The sequence below is a fragment of the Homalodisca vitripennis genome, chromosome 4, assembly GCF_021130785.1.
Source record: "Homalodisca vitripennis isolate AUS2020 chromosome 4, UT_GWSS_2.1, whole genome shotgun sequence".
In the NCBI taxonomy this organism is placed as follows: Eukaryota; Metazoa; Arthropoda; class Insecta; order Hemiptera; family Cicadellidae; genus Homalodisca; species Homalodisca vitripennis.
This window is the reverse complement of record NC_060210.1, coordinates 160,488,780-160,506,251: the sequence shown is the minus strand read 5'-3', so window position 1 is coordinate 160,506,251 and position 17,472 is coordinate 160,488,780. Positions and strand designations below refer to the sequence as shown.

The following is a 17,472-nucleotide window of genomic DNA, read 5'->3' as shown; positions in this document are numbered from 1 at the left end:
CTTTTGTAACATGCTTATTATTGACAAAACAACCTTTTTCTTGTGATAAAAGCATTGCAGATATAAAAAGCACATAAACATGTGTATTATTAAGTACAAATATTAAAATCTAGTTAAGCACCTCCACATGGGCCACGAGGACAGTTGACGCAACTAGTATGACGCTAAACACATGTTACCAGTAAAGGTATTAGCATGACTATCTTCCATTAGACCTGCACTGCACGATGAGGTTGACACGACTATAGTGGTAGTAGGTATTTTTCCAATACATCTATACTGACTTCATAAATGTCTATGAACATATTTGTATCCATATAAATGAAATCCTTGATGAAGTTCATGAGTTTCCAGACCAGCAGAGGTTCAGGATTCTTGACCAATCATTGTAATTAAACTCAGGGATTACAAAGATTGTTCATATCTCACCATCTAAGTAAGAGTGTCTGATCACATCATTGTTGGAAGTCAAAAGCTCTAAAGCTCGACTGAATTGGTACGTTCTCAATAACTATTACTGAGATCAGGAATGCTTAAGAATAACTTAGACAAAGATACATGATGCAACTAAATGGTCCTTGTTTTTGGGTTGTTGTGCAGTAAAATAGTACGTGGTGCAGAGATAGGGATTTCACTCAATTTCTAGCCAGAGATATTGCACCATTATTCAGATAAATATATCCAATAATACCACTCCTGTAGATGTGATCAAGAATCTGGATCTGATGTAGGAAGATGGATAGTTTTGGTTTTATCATTACTATCCACAGGATACAGGATTCATGGAACATGTCATAGTCCTTGTAACTGTGTCCAATGTTGCCAGCTCTTTTGGATCCTTTGGAGCTAATGCAGTGAGAAGAAAGAGTGCGGAGTCAGAAATCTCAATATCATTGAACTAAATTAAATTAAAAGTAAAGTTAAGATCTCTTATTTTACCAGGTGTAGTTAGGGCTAAGAAGCCCTCTCTAACACTTAACCTGGGGACCAATGGCTTAAAGGTGACTTCCGAACCACCACCAACGGCCGGGCAGGCGGGCTGCTTGCAAGGACAGGATCGCTCAGTGGTCACCCATCCAAGCAGCAGCCACGCTCGACATTGCTTGATCCAGTTATCTTGCGATAACCGTTGTACCTGCTACACTACGCCATTGGAAACTCACTGATTTTTAAAGATTTGTTGAAATCCAGATTAGGGATTCTGATGACACCCTTTCTGTGTATATGATTTAAAATGTGGAATACAATCATGGTACATGCTTTTCAATCAACACACGATTACTGGGGATATACTGTTTTTAATGGCAATTGATTGTATAAAAACAATTTATAAATAACAAGTATTATTTTAAAATAATTTATTTAAAAAATAGTGTATACAAGATGTAGGGCAAAAGAATATGAGATAGTATGCTTAGAGATAGCAAATTCTGAGAAGCAAAATTAATGACTCATATATCAAAACCTGTAAATTTCAGTATGACATTCTTTTTTCATCTTTTGGTGTCATCATCCAAACACTTGCCATTACTGTACATACTGTAAAGAACAACTTAACTGAAATCTCGCCTAAATAATTAAAGTTATCTTTGGGATAGCATCTCAGGTATATACTACAAATTCAGCAGCTCTTAAATAAATAGTTTTGATAAAATGTTACAATATTTCTTCAGTACTAAAATATACCTTTAAAAAATTGTAAGAAAGTTTGAAATCAATTAAACACCTTCAAGCTGCGTTTTATTTCTTTCAAAATGTCATCCAGCTGTTATACTCCTACCAATAAATGAAAACATTAAAAAACTAATTGGTGTAAACGTTAAACATGTTCTTTTAACATTTAGAATATAGTTACAACTGAATCACAGCATCTAAATGTCATGTAGAAGATGTAAAGTAATTATTAATGTTGTACTGTGTATGCAAATGAGAAATTCTTAATATTAGGATGGAATCTGAATTGATTTAATTTGTTATGGTCATAACACATTTTTCCATTTTCAGGACCTTTCGCAAGTGCTTTAGCCAACAGGTATGGGTTCAGAGTGGTGGCCATCCTCGGCAGTGTGGTGGCTTGTCTCAGCTTCTTGGCCTCTACATTTGCCAACAGCATAGAACTCATGTGGCTTTCCTATGGAATTTTTGGAGGTACAGTTCCATTCATTATCTGTAAAGGATGTCGATGTTAATTCTGCACGGTCTCTGACTCAATGAGCTGGGAAATGTTTACACTACTTTTTAACCTTTTAGGTCTATTCAAACTAAATGCGACTCTCTTAATTGACTCTAAATTAACTCTCCCTAAAGACATCTAATATTCTCAAGTGATATCTTAGAGGTCAACTAACAATGACTGCTAATATAATCAGGTATTGTTTGACTAAGGGAACATGTATTAGTTTGTTGAAGGTATTCAAAATGTTAAAAATTGATTATTCATTTTATTATCTACTTCTAGTGTTACGGTATGAAGCTCTGTGAACATGAATAACAATTTTAATTATACATAGTTATGTAGATCAGACTAGATCTTATAATGAGGTGAGAAACTTATTCAATGACACTTTTACAAATTGTAACCCTATTTCAAAATCATTAGTGCAAAAAAAACCACCAAATATTTTCAAGGGACAGGCAAAGCCAAGAACCTTCCCAGAACCAGAAGACCAAAGTAAGCTACTAGCGATGTAATGTGTCAACAGATATTTTTTAATGTGCTGTAAATAATCCCAATGTACTCAACTCATTTTGCTTAAAAAATGTTTAAATATTGACACAAGTGAATAAAAACGAGCACTTTCTAACTAGCATATGCTAGGTCTAGTAAGTATTTGGTCAAATCAGTGTGAATAAAGATTTGCAGAAAATACTAGGAGGCAAGTCTAGTAGAATCCGGAAAAACCCAAGCACTTACTCGCGGGGTAGTACATGCTAGACCAAGTAAATGCTAAGTTTTAACGTTCCTGTCACGACACGTTTCTCCCCTCCACTACCTTTCAGTCTACTCCACATCGGTGGCATATCCCTCTTTCACTCTGTTCAACCACGTATTTCACCAAGATGTATTCATCATCAGAAGAATCTGACAATAATGATTTTAATAAAATAGAAAAAAATTGATCGAGCTCTGTTTGTACGTCTCCTTTCGGATCACAGTGTATTACTTAGCAAATCAAAAACCTCTGCTGTGATGAATGCTAAGAAAGAAGCTTGGGAAACCTTACGTTCTGACTACTGTGGTGCATTGGGAAAACAAGTTACTGTAGGCCAACTAATTAAAAGCATTGAACAATGTGAAGTCTACCGTCAAGAAGAAGACTAACGTAAAAGTGACGGGAAACAGGAAAATAAAACTACTACCGTGGGAGAAAACATTCTTGGAGTTGATAGAAGATGATAACCCAGTATTCCATAAAATCCCGGGTTAATATTTCAGTTTGGCACAAGTGCCGGGCCCCCAGTTCAGCAACCAACCAGTGACGACATCCAAGAAAGTTTGCCGAATACAGAAACTGAAGGGAAACCAAATAAAAATGAATAACCGAAGAGCCAAGAAACAAAGAAAGCCGATGAAAACTAAATCTGATGCCGACCACCACAAAAATAAGATCAGAAAAAGTGAAAAAAATGTGTCGAATCATGAAGCAGATGAAACTAAAGACCTGTCCACACCGCAGTTGCAAAGGATTGTTTTGTTGCAACAATACAAACTGAATAAGATCAAACTGGAGAAGGAAACTATATTGTTGGAAACCATGAAGAAGCAAACCATTGAAAAGTCTACTCAAACTGATGTAAACTGTTGATGATTGCCATACTCTATTCACATTGTAAGCTGCATAAGTTGTATTTTCCTTTGGATTGTAATTCTTAGGATTATAATTCTTACCATTGTAATCAAACTTGTAATTTGAAATAAATCAGTAGTGTGTGAATAAAAAACTAGTATATAAAATAAGATGATTTTTATTCAGTAAATAAACAAAACCCATACAAAAAAAAAAAAATATATATATACAAAATTGTGTGCAAGTAGGTGCTTGCGTGAGAAAAACATGAAAAACGTTACTAAGTTCAATTTAACAAAAAAAACAGTTTCCTCACTGAATTATTCAAATACGCCATCATATTGGCATGCTTGTCTTTGCCTCTTAATGTTGTGTCGGGATTTTCATAACGAACCACCCCAGGTTGGTCATTCTTCATTTGGGACGCTATCAAGATCCCATACTCAAAGTCATCCTTTAGATGCTTGGCAATGTTGTGTAGCACAGCGCAACTGGACTACCACTTGTGGAATGTTGTTTAATGCAAACTCTAACACACAGTTTTCCCAGGATTGGGAATCTTCCTTTTTAACTGGCCAAAACATCTTTCTATTATAACCCTTTCTCTAACATGGATTAGATTGAACTCTCGTTCTTGATGCGTTCGTGAGGCTTGAACGGTGTAATCAACCACGGCGATAAACCCGTATCCTGAATCTCCTAAAAGACAAACTGCTCCATCATACTGTGACACGATGTCTCTGACATGACTATTCCTCCACACTCTGCCGTCGTGAACACTGCCGGGCTACTCTGCACTAATACTTGTAAACTGTTCCAATGCATTTGCATGTTGCCTGGACATTTATACTAGGATATCCTTTTCTACAAATATACTCATCACCGTGCAGCCCAGGCTTTTGTATCTCAATTTGAGTACAATCAAGGGCACCAATTACAGACGGCAAACAAAAATGTCTCTGCCACAAAACTTTAGCCTCGGTCATATCTTCAGCTGTAGTTGGAAACCGTATCCAATTGTGTGATTGTTCAACTACTCTACTCATCACGTACCTTATAGTCTTGTTGGCAGTAGTACGATGTTACACCCACATCTTGAGCTACACCAGACTGAAAGCCAGGATCACCCACAAACCTCAGAAATATTTTCCATTTGCTGTCTTCTGCAAATACCACCGCCACGAGTATCACTTTCTTTCAAGAAACTGTGCCACAAGGAAATCAAACACTCTCACTGTTAAACCTTAACAGTTCTTTACAATTACGTTAGTTTTTTTTAGAGCGAACAGAATAAAAATTTTACGTTGACGAATAGGCATAAACTCAGCCATGATCAACAACAAACTGTGGACTGAGCAGACAGGTAGTAAATGCCAGGAAAAAGTCTAGCATGCCCCAGACCAGGCTTGAAAATATTGAAGCATGTGCTACAGAACAATCTACTTCAAAAGTTTTATTCACATCATTTTTTAAGCATTTACTACTCGTCCGGGGAAAACTCTAGAACTTACTACCCCTAGCAAGTGCTAGTGTGTTTTATTCACACAAAACGTAGCATTTACTTAAGAAATCCCTAGTATTTGCTTATACTAGTTTTTATTCACATGGCCCATTATCAAAATATCAGCATGTAAAGTTTTAGGCAGTAATAAATATAAAACTTAAAAAATCTTCTTAGTTCATGAACTTTCTGAGAACGACTTCAATCGCCTGAAGTGAGAACGAGGAAAAGTTCAATCTTGTGAGTTAATGATAAAGAATATTATTAATAATACAGTAGTGTTAAATAACACTGTTTTCACTGACAAAGCATCAATTATGCTAAATGGCACAACCAGCAGTACTGTTCTGATGTTAACCATCACTGGATGAAAGAGCAACATATGTAATATTCATAAAAACTAAATGTTTGGCTGGGTATTGTAGAAAGTAAATTTTTTGTGACCCTTTTTTAATGAAGGAAATCTTATTTCCGCAATGTATCTGGAAATGTTGTAACAACAGATTATTTGGTTAGCAACAAATAACTTTGATGTAGTCTGGTTCTAGCAAAATGGAGCACCTCCACGCTACGGTCAGGATGTCCACACATATTTACATAACACCTTTCCCAAATGTTGGATAGGTAGAAGGGAGTATCTAGAGGCCTGCAAGGTCACCTGATTTATCAAGATTGGATTATTTTATGTGAGGCTACATTAAAGACAATATGTATTAATCACAACCACAGTGCATAAATGATTTGGAGAACTTAATTGTGCAAGAAGTTCAAAGAGATCCGCAGGAACCATCCAACTTGCCTCCAGAATTTTACAACATGTTAACACATTTTCAGGCTGTCGACGGGGATAGTTTGAGCACCTGTTATGAAAACACTGAGGTTATTAAGCCAAATTAATGAACATTCATATTACAAACATTTCCATTTGAAAAATCTTTTTATTTCACTTTTATAATAAAAAATAATTTATTGAAATGAGTTTAAATGTCACACTTTGATGTGTACTAACTTGAGATACTAGCAACCTCTTAAGTTTCACTGTTAATTATTCCATAAAGCCTTTTAAAACAATGTGTAACTTAACAGGGTTTTGAATTAAATGTTGTTAAGTTGGACCCAATATTTTGTATTTTGGGGCAGAGGCAATCTTGTAATACTAATCGAAAAGTGCAGTTTTGTACCCCACATAGGTATACCCAGTTTGGTATTTCTAAGTATGATCAAAAGGTTAGTATGGGGTATCCTTAGTTATTATTCAATCTGTATAAACACCAAACCATCTCTACCTCTATTATGAACAGTTTTGGGACACATTAAATCATAAAAGTACTCATAGTTTATGACTTAAAACTATATGTCATGTTTCCATAAATAGTAATATACTGTATTTATTTAATATTAAATTATATAGTAAGATAATAAGTAAAATAACTTTTCATAGTATGTTCTCAAGCAAGCAAACAAGTTTCAAGCTTTAAAATTGGATGCATTTTAGTACAATGTTAAATTTACATAATCATTTAGACCAGACTTAGTAGTAAAGTTTGTTAGTTATTCTGGTACAGAATTTATCAGGCAATCATGTTCAATATCCAGCATATGAATGTTACAGGAATAGGATTTGGGCTGATCTATGTGCCGGCTGTGATCACAACTGGGTTCTACTTTGAGAGATGGAGAGCTCTTGCTACTGGAATTGCTGTCTGTGGCTCAGGCATCGGCACATTCCTCATCGCTCCGATAACTCAGTACCTTATTGACAACTTTGGCTGGAGAGGCACCATCCTCATTCAGGCTGGTAAAATTATAATTCTCTGCACTTATGTATTTTAGCTTAAGTTTATCTAGAAAATAAGTTTATTTTAAAAAGTAAAATACTTTCCAGTACTTAATTTCTAGAATTAGAAATTATATAGGTGGAACTATGACCTTCAGGCAGTCTAGAATATATCCCAAAAGAAAGAAAAATTCAGGAAATATTTTGAAAATATGAGTTGACAAACATTGTTTTCAGGACGGTACTGGAACGTCGTTCTAATAAGTTCCATCTCCAATCTAGAATTGGCACTTTCTGTAATAAAAGAATAATTATAAAGAAGAATATGAATTAATTTATTACCATGGCTGAAAGCAAAATCAGTTTTAAGACTATTACTATATGAAATAGTGAGTTTAACCAAAAATATTTCTTCATAACCGTATTGTCTGGCAAAAGCATACTTATGGGCAAGTGAACAAACCTTTTATAAACTTACAAGTACCTTTGGACATTGTCTGGGTATATTATTGATGTGATCAAGAATGTTCAACGTAAAGCTCGAATGTTCAATTCAAGAGTACTTGTTTTGGCCACAGTCCAGGCCATGAATATGGAGATTTTCTGCATATGTTTACACAAAGTTGCAAATATTTCCTCTCCTTTGTTCTCAGAGAGTAAAAATCCTTCATTGACATGTAACTATCCCCTAAACCTTCTTGCACATGTATTAATCTCTACCATCTCCATTCTGAAGAAGATTAGCTTGTAAAATGATACTACCTTTGATATCAATTCTTTGTTGCCAGTAGTACAAGATGTCAGAGATGGCTCATTTGCTTCTTGTGTCATTTAATAGAATGAATGTGACAGAAGGCGGCATAGAAGATCAAATGCAGTGCAGTTTTGCTCTGATTTAGACTGATTTGCATTTACACTGGGTTCACTCTTGTCTTGCTAATTCCTCAAATAAGGCGATGTAAATACATATGATTGCTAAATTTGTAAAGCAATGAGATTAGATGCAAGAATGATACTTGATGATATGACAACACAGGGAAATTCCTCTTGTAACTGTGATAGCATATACTAATCATCATCCCTTGCCATAGCAGATTTATGTATTTTTTTAAGATTTATGGTTCGACTTTGCACTGGGTTGTGTGGCTAAGTGTCTCAGCAAGCAGGTAACCAAAGTAGGCACAGTTAGCATGTTCATCTTGGCAAAAAATGCATTTATTTTCCGTATGTCAGTTTTTGGAGAGTGCCAAAACGTTGCCAGGCATTAAATTCATGTCTCTGATGTGATCTTTGAATTTTAGAGTTAGAAAGGTCATCTACTCACACAGATTTATTTATCAGAGCTCATACACTCACTCTAAACGTTTTCATCTCATATTTACCCATGGCTTGTTTTCCAGTGTCTTATGAAAGCAAGAAAACTAAATTATCGTGAAAAAAAGGAATGTGTTAATGCATTAGTTAGAAAATATGTGAAAATTGTACATGTATGGCCATTTTAATTTACTCCAGCCTTAGTATGTTTTGAACCATACTAGATTTTACCTTGTTTCTCGGATCAAGAAAATATATATATACATACACAGGTCTGCAAAGCCTACTTCTGTTAAAAGACAACTAAGAAGGGTTTTATAACAATATTTAAATATAAATTAAAAGTTAGATAATAACTTTGTCTTTTATATCCGCAATATAGTACTGACCAAGGACTACACACTTAATATTTGATAAATGTACACTTAAAAGTGTATTAAAACTTTTAATTTTCATATCTGGATATTTCCTCACTCTGTGGGGTCAACAGTAGTTACAGAAAAGGTTGAAATAAGAAATTTTACTATCAAGCTTACTCTATGCTTTCAAAACTATAAATGTAACACATTTATGATAACATTTAAATTAATTATTAATATTTAATTGGTGATAACAAAACAATGTTTACATAGAACAGTTGATTACATTTAACAGGCTCTTTTAATTAACAACAATTGCTTGCTGTAATGCAACTTTAGAGACCAGTGAGGCATAGCCTGGAGGGATTTTCAAAATAATAATAGGCATTCGATTCTGATGCCTGAACATTTTCAAAATGTTTACAAGGAACTCTAAGACTGTTCATATAAAATTTCATGAGAATCAGTTGAATAGTTTATACATGAAAGTGTAGCAAACAAACAAACAAACTTTCACATTTATAATATTAGTGTTATGATTCTGTATTTTCAATCTAAAATTTAAAAGAAAAAAAAATATACTTTTAATGTTAATTTTATTTTCAGGTATGATTTTCAACTGTGCCATTTTTGGAGCTCTGTTCCGTCCTCTTCTTCCTGTGCAAGTGACTGTGCCTTGTGACGAAGATGGGAACAACGAAGGGGAGGAAAGCGAAGAGCAGCTGACAGTGACATCAAACAAGTTGCCGCTATTGATGAAGATCAAACACGCCAGGGAGGAATTAAAGAGAGCAGACTCAAAACTGAGCTTTGATAATGAAGTCAGTATCACAGCTCAGCCCCCAAAAGACATTAAGAGATTTCTAAAAGCAGGTCATAACATGAAGTACGCTACAGTTCGTGAAGTACTGAATGACAGTCGTGAGACTGTTCAGAATCTCTTCCAATCCAATAATTCACTCCACAAAGCTCGAGATATTAGAAATAAGGGTAGATTCGATATAATTACATACAAGGATAAAAAAGTCAATGGTCAGATTTGTTCTAGCAACAAATCAAACAACAGTAAAGGATCCAAGTTATCAAATGACTCTATAGCCGATTTTCCTGACGATGCTCTCTTAGCAAAACATCTGTACAATGACAATCACTACAGAAGATCAAGTGTCCATCGACTGGCTGCTGCAGCTGCCATCCTGGAAGCTTCGGATATTCGTAGGAACAGTATCAGCTTGAGGTACCATCCTCGAGCCAGGACTGCCTCTGAGAGCAGTACACGAAGTGGGGTCAGGAGTCGCCGGGCCACAATTTCATCAGGTGTGAGACCTTTCTACAGGGACGATATATTCTTGCAAGCTAACCCCAGTCGGCTACCACAATACACAGAGGTATGAATTTGGCAAATAATATATCTTTTTATTTATTGCTAAAATTTATAGTTTGTAAAATCTTGCTATTATTAAACCACATGAATTTGTTTGTAGTATTAGGATGCAGCTGTATGTATTTGCCTGAAAACAAACTTTGGTGCAGGGTAATGGACCAGAGTACACAATGGCAGTGACGCGCCTGCCCACCTTCAATGATGTGCTGGAGGAGGAGACCTCTCAGTGTACTCTATGTCCTGAGGCCGTTCAGCGTACGCTAGCTACAATGTTGGATATCAGCCTGCTTACTTCACCTACTTTCCTTATCCTCTGTCTTAGTGGCTTCATCACAATGATGGGCTTCATGATTCCCTACATGTTTTTACAAGGTAATCCAAATTTATTAAAACCGAATGATTTCCTCTCCAAAGAAAGTATAATTCATTTATAAAGTATCATGTTTTAACCATTTGTATTACACATTTTGTGATGACATATTACTGTACATGATAACAGTCATGATTTGTCAAATTCACACTCATTTAAACAATGTAGTTTGATACGGTTTCCTTTCTTCAGAAAAAGTTCATTTTAAGGGTGTCTTGAAGAACAGATGTGGCTAGTATAGTGAAAAATCAATTAAGATCATTTAATTTATTTTATCTATATGCTTTAATGAACAATTTTAGAGAGCAGAACATATAATGAGAGCAGTTTAATTTAATATCACTAGTAAATGATTACACATTTTCCAAAATTAATTTTATTCTTGCAAGGCCTTTCAAAATCAATGATCAGTCAACTTCACAAATGAATAAATGCTTACATTTTTCTAAATAATAGATAATAACATATGGTATTTGAACATATTATGGTGGTGAAAAAATATATGCTTTAAGTTTTCTCAACTAAATTGTTAAGGAGATTTCTATAAATATTTAGAACATGGAACTACTATGATGTTAATTTGGAGAACAGTATGTGAAGTGAGAATGTTGGTAGTGTGAGTAGAGGTCCACAGTTTATTTACCATCAGACCTCATAGTTACTGAGGGCAGCATCAATGAAAGCAAATTAAGTGTATTTTGAGTGTTCTTACATTTACAGCTAATTTAATAAAAAACTAACTAATCTTCATCAAACTGAGATAAAAATCCTTAAAATATAAGCAGATAAAAAGTAATAATAAAAATTGTTATCCAAAACTCAAATTCTTAATTTAACAACAATTTTGCATGAAGTAACACATGGAAAATGTGAAAGAACTAGTAGCACAATAATTTAAGAATTTAATATTTATCTTTTGAAAATGTATTTTTGTACAAAGTTAATTCTTATAACATTTCAGTGCAATCTGCAGATTAAATAACTTGTAAACAACTTTGTTTTTTATAATACTGGTTGATCAATATTGTTTGACCACAGACAGAGCACTGAGTGCAGGCATGGACCCAAAGCTGGCCAAGTGGTTGTTGTCCACTATTGGTATCACTAACACGTTTGGACGTATGGCCTGCGGTATCATCACCAGCCTGCCCAAAGTTAATGCTCTAGTTATCAACAACATTGCACTGTCTGTGGCCGGTATAGCCACTATCCTCAGTGGAGTCTCCATGTCCAACAACTACCAGTTCGGCTATGCTGCTGTCTTCGGATTGGCAACATGTAAGCCTTGTACATTAAAAACTGTATTTTGTTGAACATTATGTCAAAAATACTTCATTCAAATCATCACAGAAGAAATTACATAAAATTATAAATTTCAATAAATAATACATTGGATTCGTTAAAATAATTTGTTCAAAAAATTAAAAATGCGGACTCTCTAAGGGGTTTTGAATAATTATTCTATTATTTTGTCATGGAGTTTAGAACAGTAACGGTAAATAGCCAGATGTAGTTAAGGAGTTAAATTAAAAGTTTCAAATAAAGACTAAAAGTAGAAAGCGATGTTTTAAAATGTACTAAAATATATTTTATTTTTACTAATCCAAACTGTTGCATCATTCAGCTTATTTTGATATTACAGTATAAATACCTATTGTGATGTATATGAAGTTCTGTTTTTATTTTAAATAATATACTGGACCTAAATATTATTGGAATATATCAATTGTTTTATCAATATTTTAATCTAAATTTACATTTTAGTACTAATAGATTGCTTTACTGGTTTTTAGCTGCTTTTGCTTCTCTTCGTTCCATTCTCATTGTCGACCTCATTGGTTTGGAGAAACTGACAAACGGTTTTGGATTACTGCTACTCTTCCAGGGTGTTGCTGCGTCTATAGGGTCTCCCATAGCAGGTACATTACAATAAATAGTGTACAGTAACAAACATTTCTCTTTCCATGCTGGACATTATACTTCACACTTTTATAGAGTTATACAATTTTTAGGTTGGCATGTTTGAGTGCCCATAATTTAAATTTCTTTTCTACTTTAAAACAAAAGTATCTTTATTTTTAGAGATATTTTGTACGGTATGTTGATGCCATTTTATTATTCAAAAACTTCAAAAATGTAACATTTAATATAAACCACTAATGTTGTATTTAAAATTATTGTTTATTAAAATAAAGACATGATTGTTTAAAGTTAAAGTTAAAATTAAATTTTATTATTTGGATTTAAACTTTTTTACAAAACTAATATAATTTAAAAATTCTTTGAAGGGATTTATAACTAAGATATTCATAAAATTCTTATCATCTACATGTTTACGTTTAACCAACAATCATAATTTTATCTTTAAACTTTTGAATAAGAATTTTTATTGAAATAAAATGTATGCATTTTGCTGTGTTTACAGGGTTATAGATAAGAATAATGTAATACAAATCAAATCTTGCTTGATTTAATACTTGGAAGTCTCAAAATGCCAGCGAGGACTTATGAATTAGGGCAGAAATCTATGTTTAAGTCTTGTGGCTAGTAATCCAAAAGGGTTTTATACTGAAATTGAAACATGTAACACAATTAAAAGAAACAAAAATTATTTTCTTCTGCTTTAAGGAAGATTATGAGTTTGGCATTGGAAAGATACTCAATATTGTTGCACTCTCCTCCAGGCTTCACAACAAATACTGCAAACAATCGTAAAAACTACCTAATAATTTCTTTGCTTTGGCTAACTTCAGATACTTTGAGAAATTTAAATAGTTCAATAATTGCAATTATAATTAAGGAACAAGTGAACTTTACATTCATTATTCATTCCATAATAATTTATAATAATAAAATACTCCTGATTGAAGCATTTGTTTGGCTACTTTGTGGTGATGTATTGTCAAGAGAGGATTAAAATTATGCAATACTTAGTATGACAAGGTAATATTATTTTTAACACATGCATAATGAATACAGATATATAAATAAAGATACTGTTTTACTTTATTAAGTCATCACGATTGCCACAGGTTACTTCATGGAGTTGACTGGTGACCACAACATAACATTCTTCATTTCTGGCAGCCTCATACTCCTGTCCGGGGCCATATGTTACCCCCTCAACTGGATCAATAAGTGGGAGAATGAGAAGAACGCTAAAAAGGAAGCTAAAGACGCAATACAAGACCAAGTCGTATGAGATAACTTAGCTCATTGATCCTTGTAATAATTCCAAATAACAAGACTACAAAAAGTAATCTTTGTTTGTAAATATTTATAAATAGCTTTTTTATCTTTTGTACATATATAATGCTCACATCACAATAACACATGAATATTCCGGTGTAGAATAAGTAATTTTAGCCTCATTTAATTTATTTTACCTGTTTATTTGTTTAAACCTAAGTCTAGATATATATATGGTAGCTAATTTGTATGTTAAATAATACATGTTTGAGATGATAGTTTTTTTTTTAATTAAAATAGACAGTATAACTCAAACAGATTTCAGAGATAACCTATTATTGTTACAGTGCTTTTAAGATAGTTACATATATCAACTCAATACATTATAGAATTTCATATTTTTTAATAATGTGTACTCTTGACAATTGCACATTCCATGCATGTCAGACAAAAATACAAAATCTTTTGTAATAAGCTTATATGGAATGTTGGCAACATTCATAATGTCAGTCTTGACTTGAGATATCAGAACAGCAGTATGTTTTGTAAATGTCATGATCGATGTAAAGAGTCAGGTTTTATTGTTTGTATAGCCTAACCATACATCCCTGTATTAGATCTTTGTTTATTGAGAAATAAATGGAATAGGTACCTACCTATTGTAGTTTGTCACTGTATCATGATGATATTTAATCCTGATGGGATAGAATATTAATGTATTTTAATTAATAGCCATCAAACAAAGCAGGTTGAAAATGTATTTTTTCAATTTTTCCCTTAATGCATAAAAACACAACTAATGCCATTGTATACTCTTTGGGATCTGTACTGAAAATTCCTATACCACTTGTCAAATGTTGGTATTTTCGTGAATGATGTAGGTAGACGGAATTAAAGCACTTTTGAAAGAATGAAGACTCCTGCTTCAAAAAAGTTAATATATCTGAAACATTACCTGTTGAAATAGTAATATAACCAGTGCTTGAAATTACATGAAATGAAAAAGTATTTTTTCGAACTTTGTAACTCAAATACTAATGTAACTAGAGTTGTACATTAAATAAATATGAATTGCCTTTATTACTTCAAAACCATACATAAGTTGAATTATGTGTAAGTGAAAAATATTACTACCTATATATATATATATATATATATAAATGATTAATAGCTATCAAAAGTAAAAACATATTTTCTTAAGTGGTTTTATGATGTACAGTTTAGTACAAATACTGTATCAAAGTACACAAATATCACCAAGGTACTCATTTTCCTTCGAAAAACATGTATAGCAAACATTATTTCTCTGAATATTCATAATCAGGAGAATGTGCTTAGAATTCTGTTTTGTGATATTTTTAGTGGTGTCATTGAAGTGTATTCTAGCTCAGGAATGACAAACAACAATCAGAGCAAACAATAGGAGTGAGGATTTGGAAATGGTTAGGGTCAAATTTATACTCATGTCATATTTTAAGACTTAAGTTCTCTCTCTTTCTTTAAGACATTAAAATTAATGTTGCTTATTTCCCTCAACAATTAATCCATAATGTTATTTGCTGTAAAGTTTCATAACTTTGTTTTAATACAAACAAATTTTAATTCAAACCACTTTTATAAATAATTAAACCAGTGCATTGACTATCATTTATTACTTGTATATATTTAGTATAACAATAATGCTATGTGTTAAGTTATAAAGCCCGACGTCCTTTAGATGTTATTACAATCTTATATTTTATAAAGCTACATATTCATTGTTAAGCCCTATGAGAAAATTCATTGTTAATCCCAATGAAATGTGTTCATTACTCATAATAACGTTTTTTAACTATTTATTTTAAAATATGATATCTTATTAATAAGGATATATTTTATGATACATGAACAATTTTATATGTATATAAACTTTGTTATGTATAGTGTAAATAAATCTGTAGTAATGTAAATTGAGAGATTGTTTGAAAATAAAGTTACTTTGAATAATTCAATGAGTTTCTTTTTTAAGTTTAAAGTTTTTAACAATGTATCAACATATTATTCAAAATATCAACAGTCTCAAATAACATGTTGCTACTTGTCAGTTTAACAGTAGCATATGGAACAACAGAGAAATGAACACTGATAAACCTCAATGATCAGTACTGGGACCAGTCTTACTCCTGCTTCTCACTAACGATCTACCCAATTACTTGGGCCACCTCTGTCACACAGTTATGGATGCAGATGACACTGTCATTACAATAGCCAACAAAAGTAGTCAAGAATTTTCTGAAAACCTAATCACCACTTTAAACACAACTAAACAGTACTGCCACTCAAACAATTTGGTATTAGACAATATTAAAACCATCCAAATAAATTTTTCTACAAAACACACACAAAAATTTTCTAACCCCTAACTTACAACCAAAAAATCAAACAAAACACCTTGGTATACTAATTTATGAACTCTTAACCTGGAAACCACACATCGAACAGCTCTGCAAAAAACTAAGCACCAGCATCTATGTAATGCGTAAAATAAAACAAATCAGCAGCAAAGACTCAGCTAAAATTGCTTACATTTCATTGTTTGAGTCATAAATATCTCAGATATGGCATAGCTGTGTGGGGGGGGTACCACCAAATGCAACATGGAGAGAGTCCTCAAACAGCAAAAGCGAGCAATAAGATGCCTAGCAGGACTCCAGTTTCAAGAAAACTGCCGTGAAGCATTCAAACAACTGAAGATCCTCACCATAGTAAACCTCTACATTCAAGAAGTAATCCTGCATGCTGTCAACTCAGAACAAACCAGAAACAGACTTCCACCAGCATCACACTCGTAATGCTTTAAACTTTACTCTTCCAGTCCACCACCCGAGTCTCTCTGAAAAGAAGCCGCCATACAAAGGAGCTCTTTAGTTCAATAAACTTCCAGAACCTCTAAGAAAAGAACCACCAAAACGTCTTAAAAATGCACTGACCAACTGGCTACAAGAAAGACCATTTTATTCATAAAATGAATTCTTAAATAATTTAATTTAATTAGAAACATGATATGTACTATATGACGCAATGTACTATTCTCAACTGAATATGTCAATAAAGAATTTGTCCATGATCTATTCTTTCTCAGATTACAGTCCGAAACAATAACAAGACTTCTATGACACAAAACCTATAAACTAGGTTTTAATGTTAAAAATTTTTTTTTTAATGTTGCATGAACTTAATAAGGATTTCCCCCTTATACTGGTTAGTAGATTAGAAGTAGGGAGGATTTACCCCTAGGCTGTAATAGGTTCTCATTCATACATATGTATGTATATTTTCTTCATTGGGACAACAAGGCTAACTCAACTATGTTACTGAAAGTATATTAGACCGAAAGTAGATTACAAGAGAATTGCTGGAAGTACACTTTTTGGCTGAAGCAGATTTTTGAGAGCTACGAAGCACCTTTTAACGAAAGATAGGGTTCTCAGTTTTACAGTATATATATATATATAATTAGTTTTTGACGTCGCCCTTCAGTACATAGAGCAGAACCTGACTTCAATTCCAATGGACATTTTATATCAAGAAATGGAGGGACACTGCAGCTAAGTCTAGAATTTAATGTGCTAAACAATATATATATACATATATATATATATATATAGTACAAGCCAAACTCTACTATGGTACAGGAGATATCAGGCCGGAAGTAAATGACAAGTTCAAAACGCTTGACCATAGTAAGTTTTTAAAACTTGTTTATTTGTATTTTTTTATCGGGGTAACAAAGCAGACTTAGATGTAACAT

General features: G+C 33.1%; 1 protein-coding gene across 1 annotated transcript in view; it reads left to right on the top strand.

Annotated features, from left to right (window-relative positions):
- Positions 1-15,673, top strand: part of LOC124360466 (monocarboxylate transporter 2) — a 75,657-nt gene extending 59,984 nt beyond the window's left edge. Inside the window, exons 3-9 of the mRNA XM_046814121.1 lie at positions 2,005-2,148; positions 6,902-7,087; positions 9,346-10,127; positions 10,273-10,495; positions 11,532-11,771; positions 12,287-12,412; positions 13,526-15,673. Coding sequence (XP_046670077.1) covers positions 2,005-2,148; positions 6,902-7,087; positions 9,346-10,127; positions 10,273-10,495; positions 11,532-11,771; positions 12,287-12,412; positions 13,526-13,695 — 1,871 coding nt within the window. The 3' untranslated portion in view covers positions 13,696-15,673. The remainder of the gene's footprint in view (positions 1-2,004; positions 2,149-6,901; positions 7,088-9,345; positions 10,128-10,272; positions 10,496-11,531; positions 11,772-12,286; positions 12,413-13,525) is intronic.
- Positions 15,674-17,472: the final 1,799 nt, after the last annotated feature.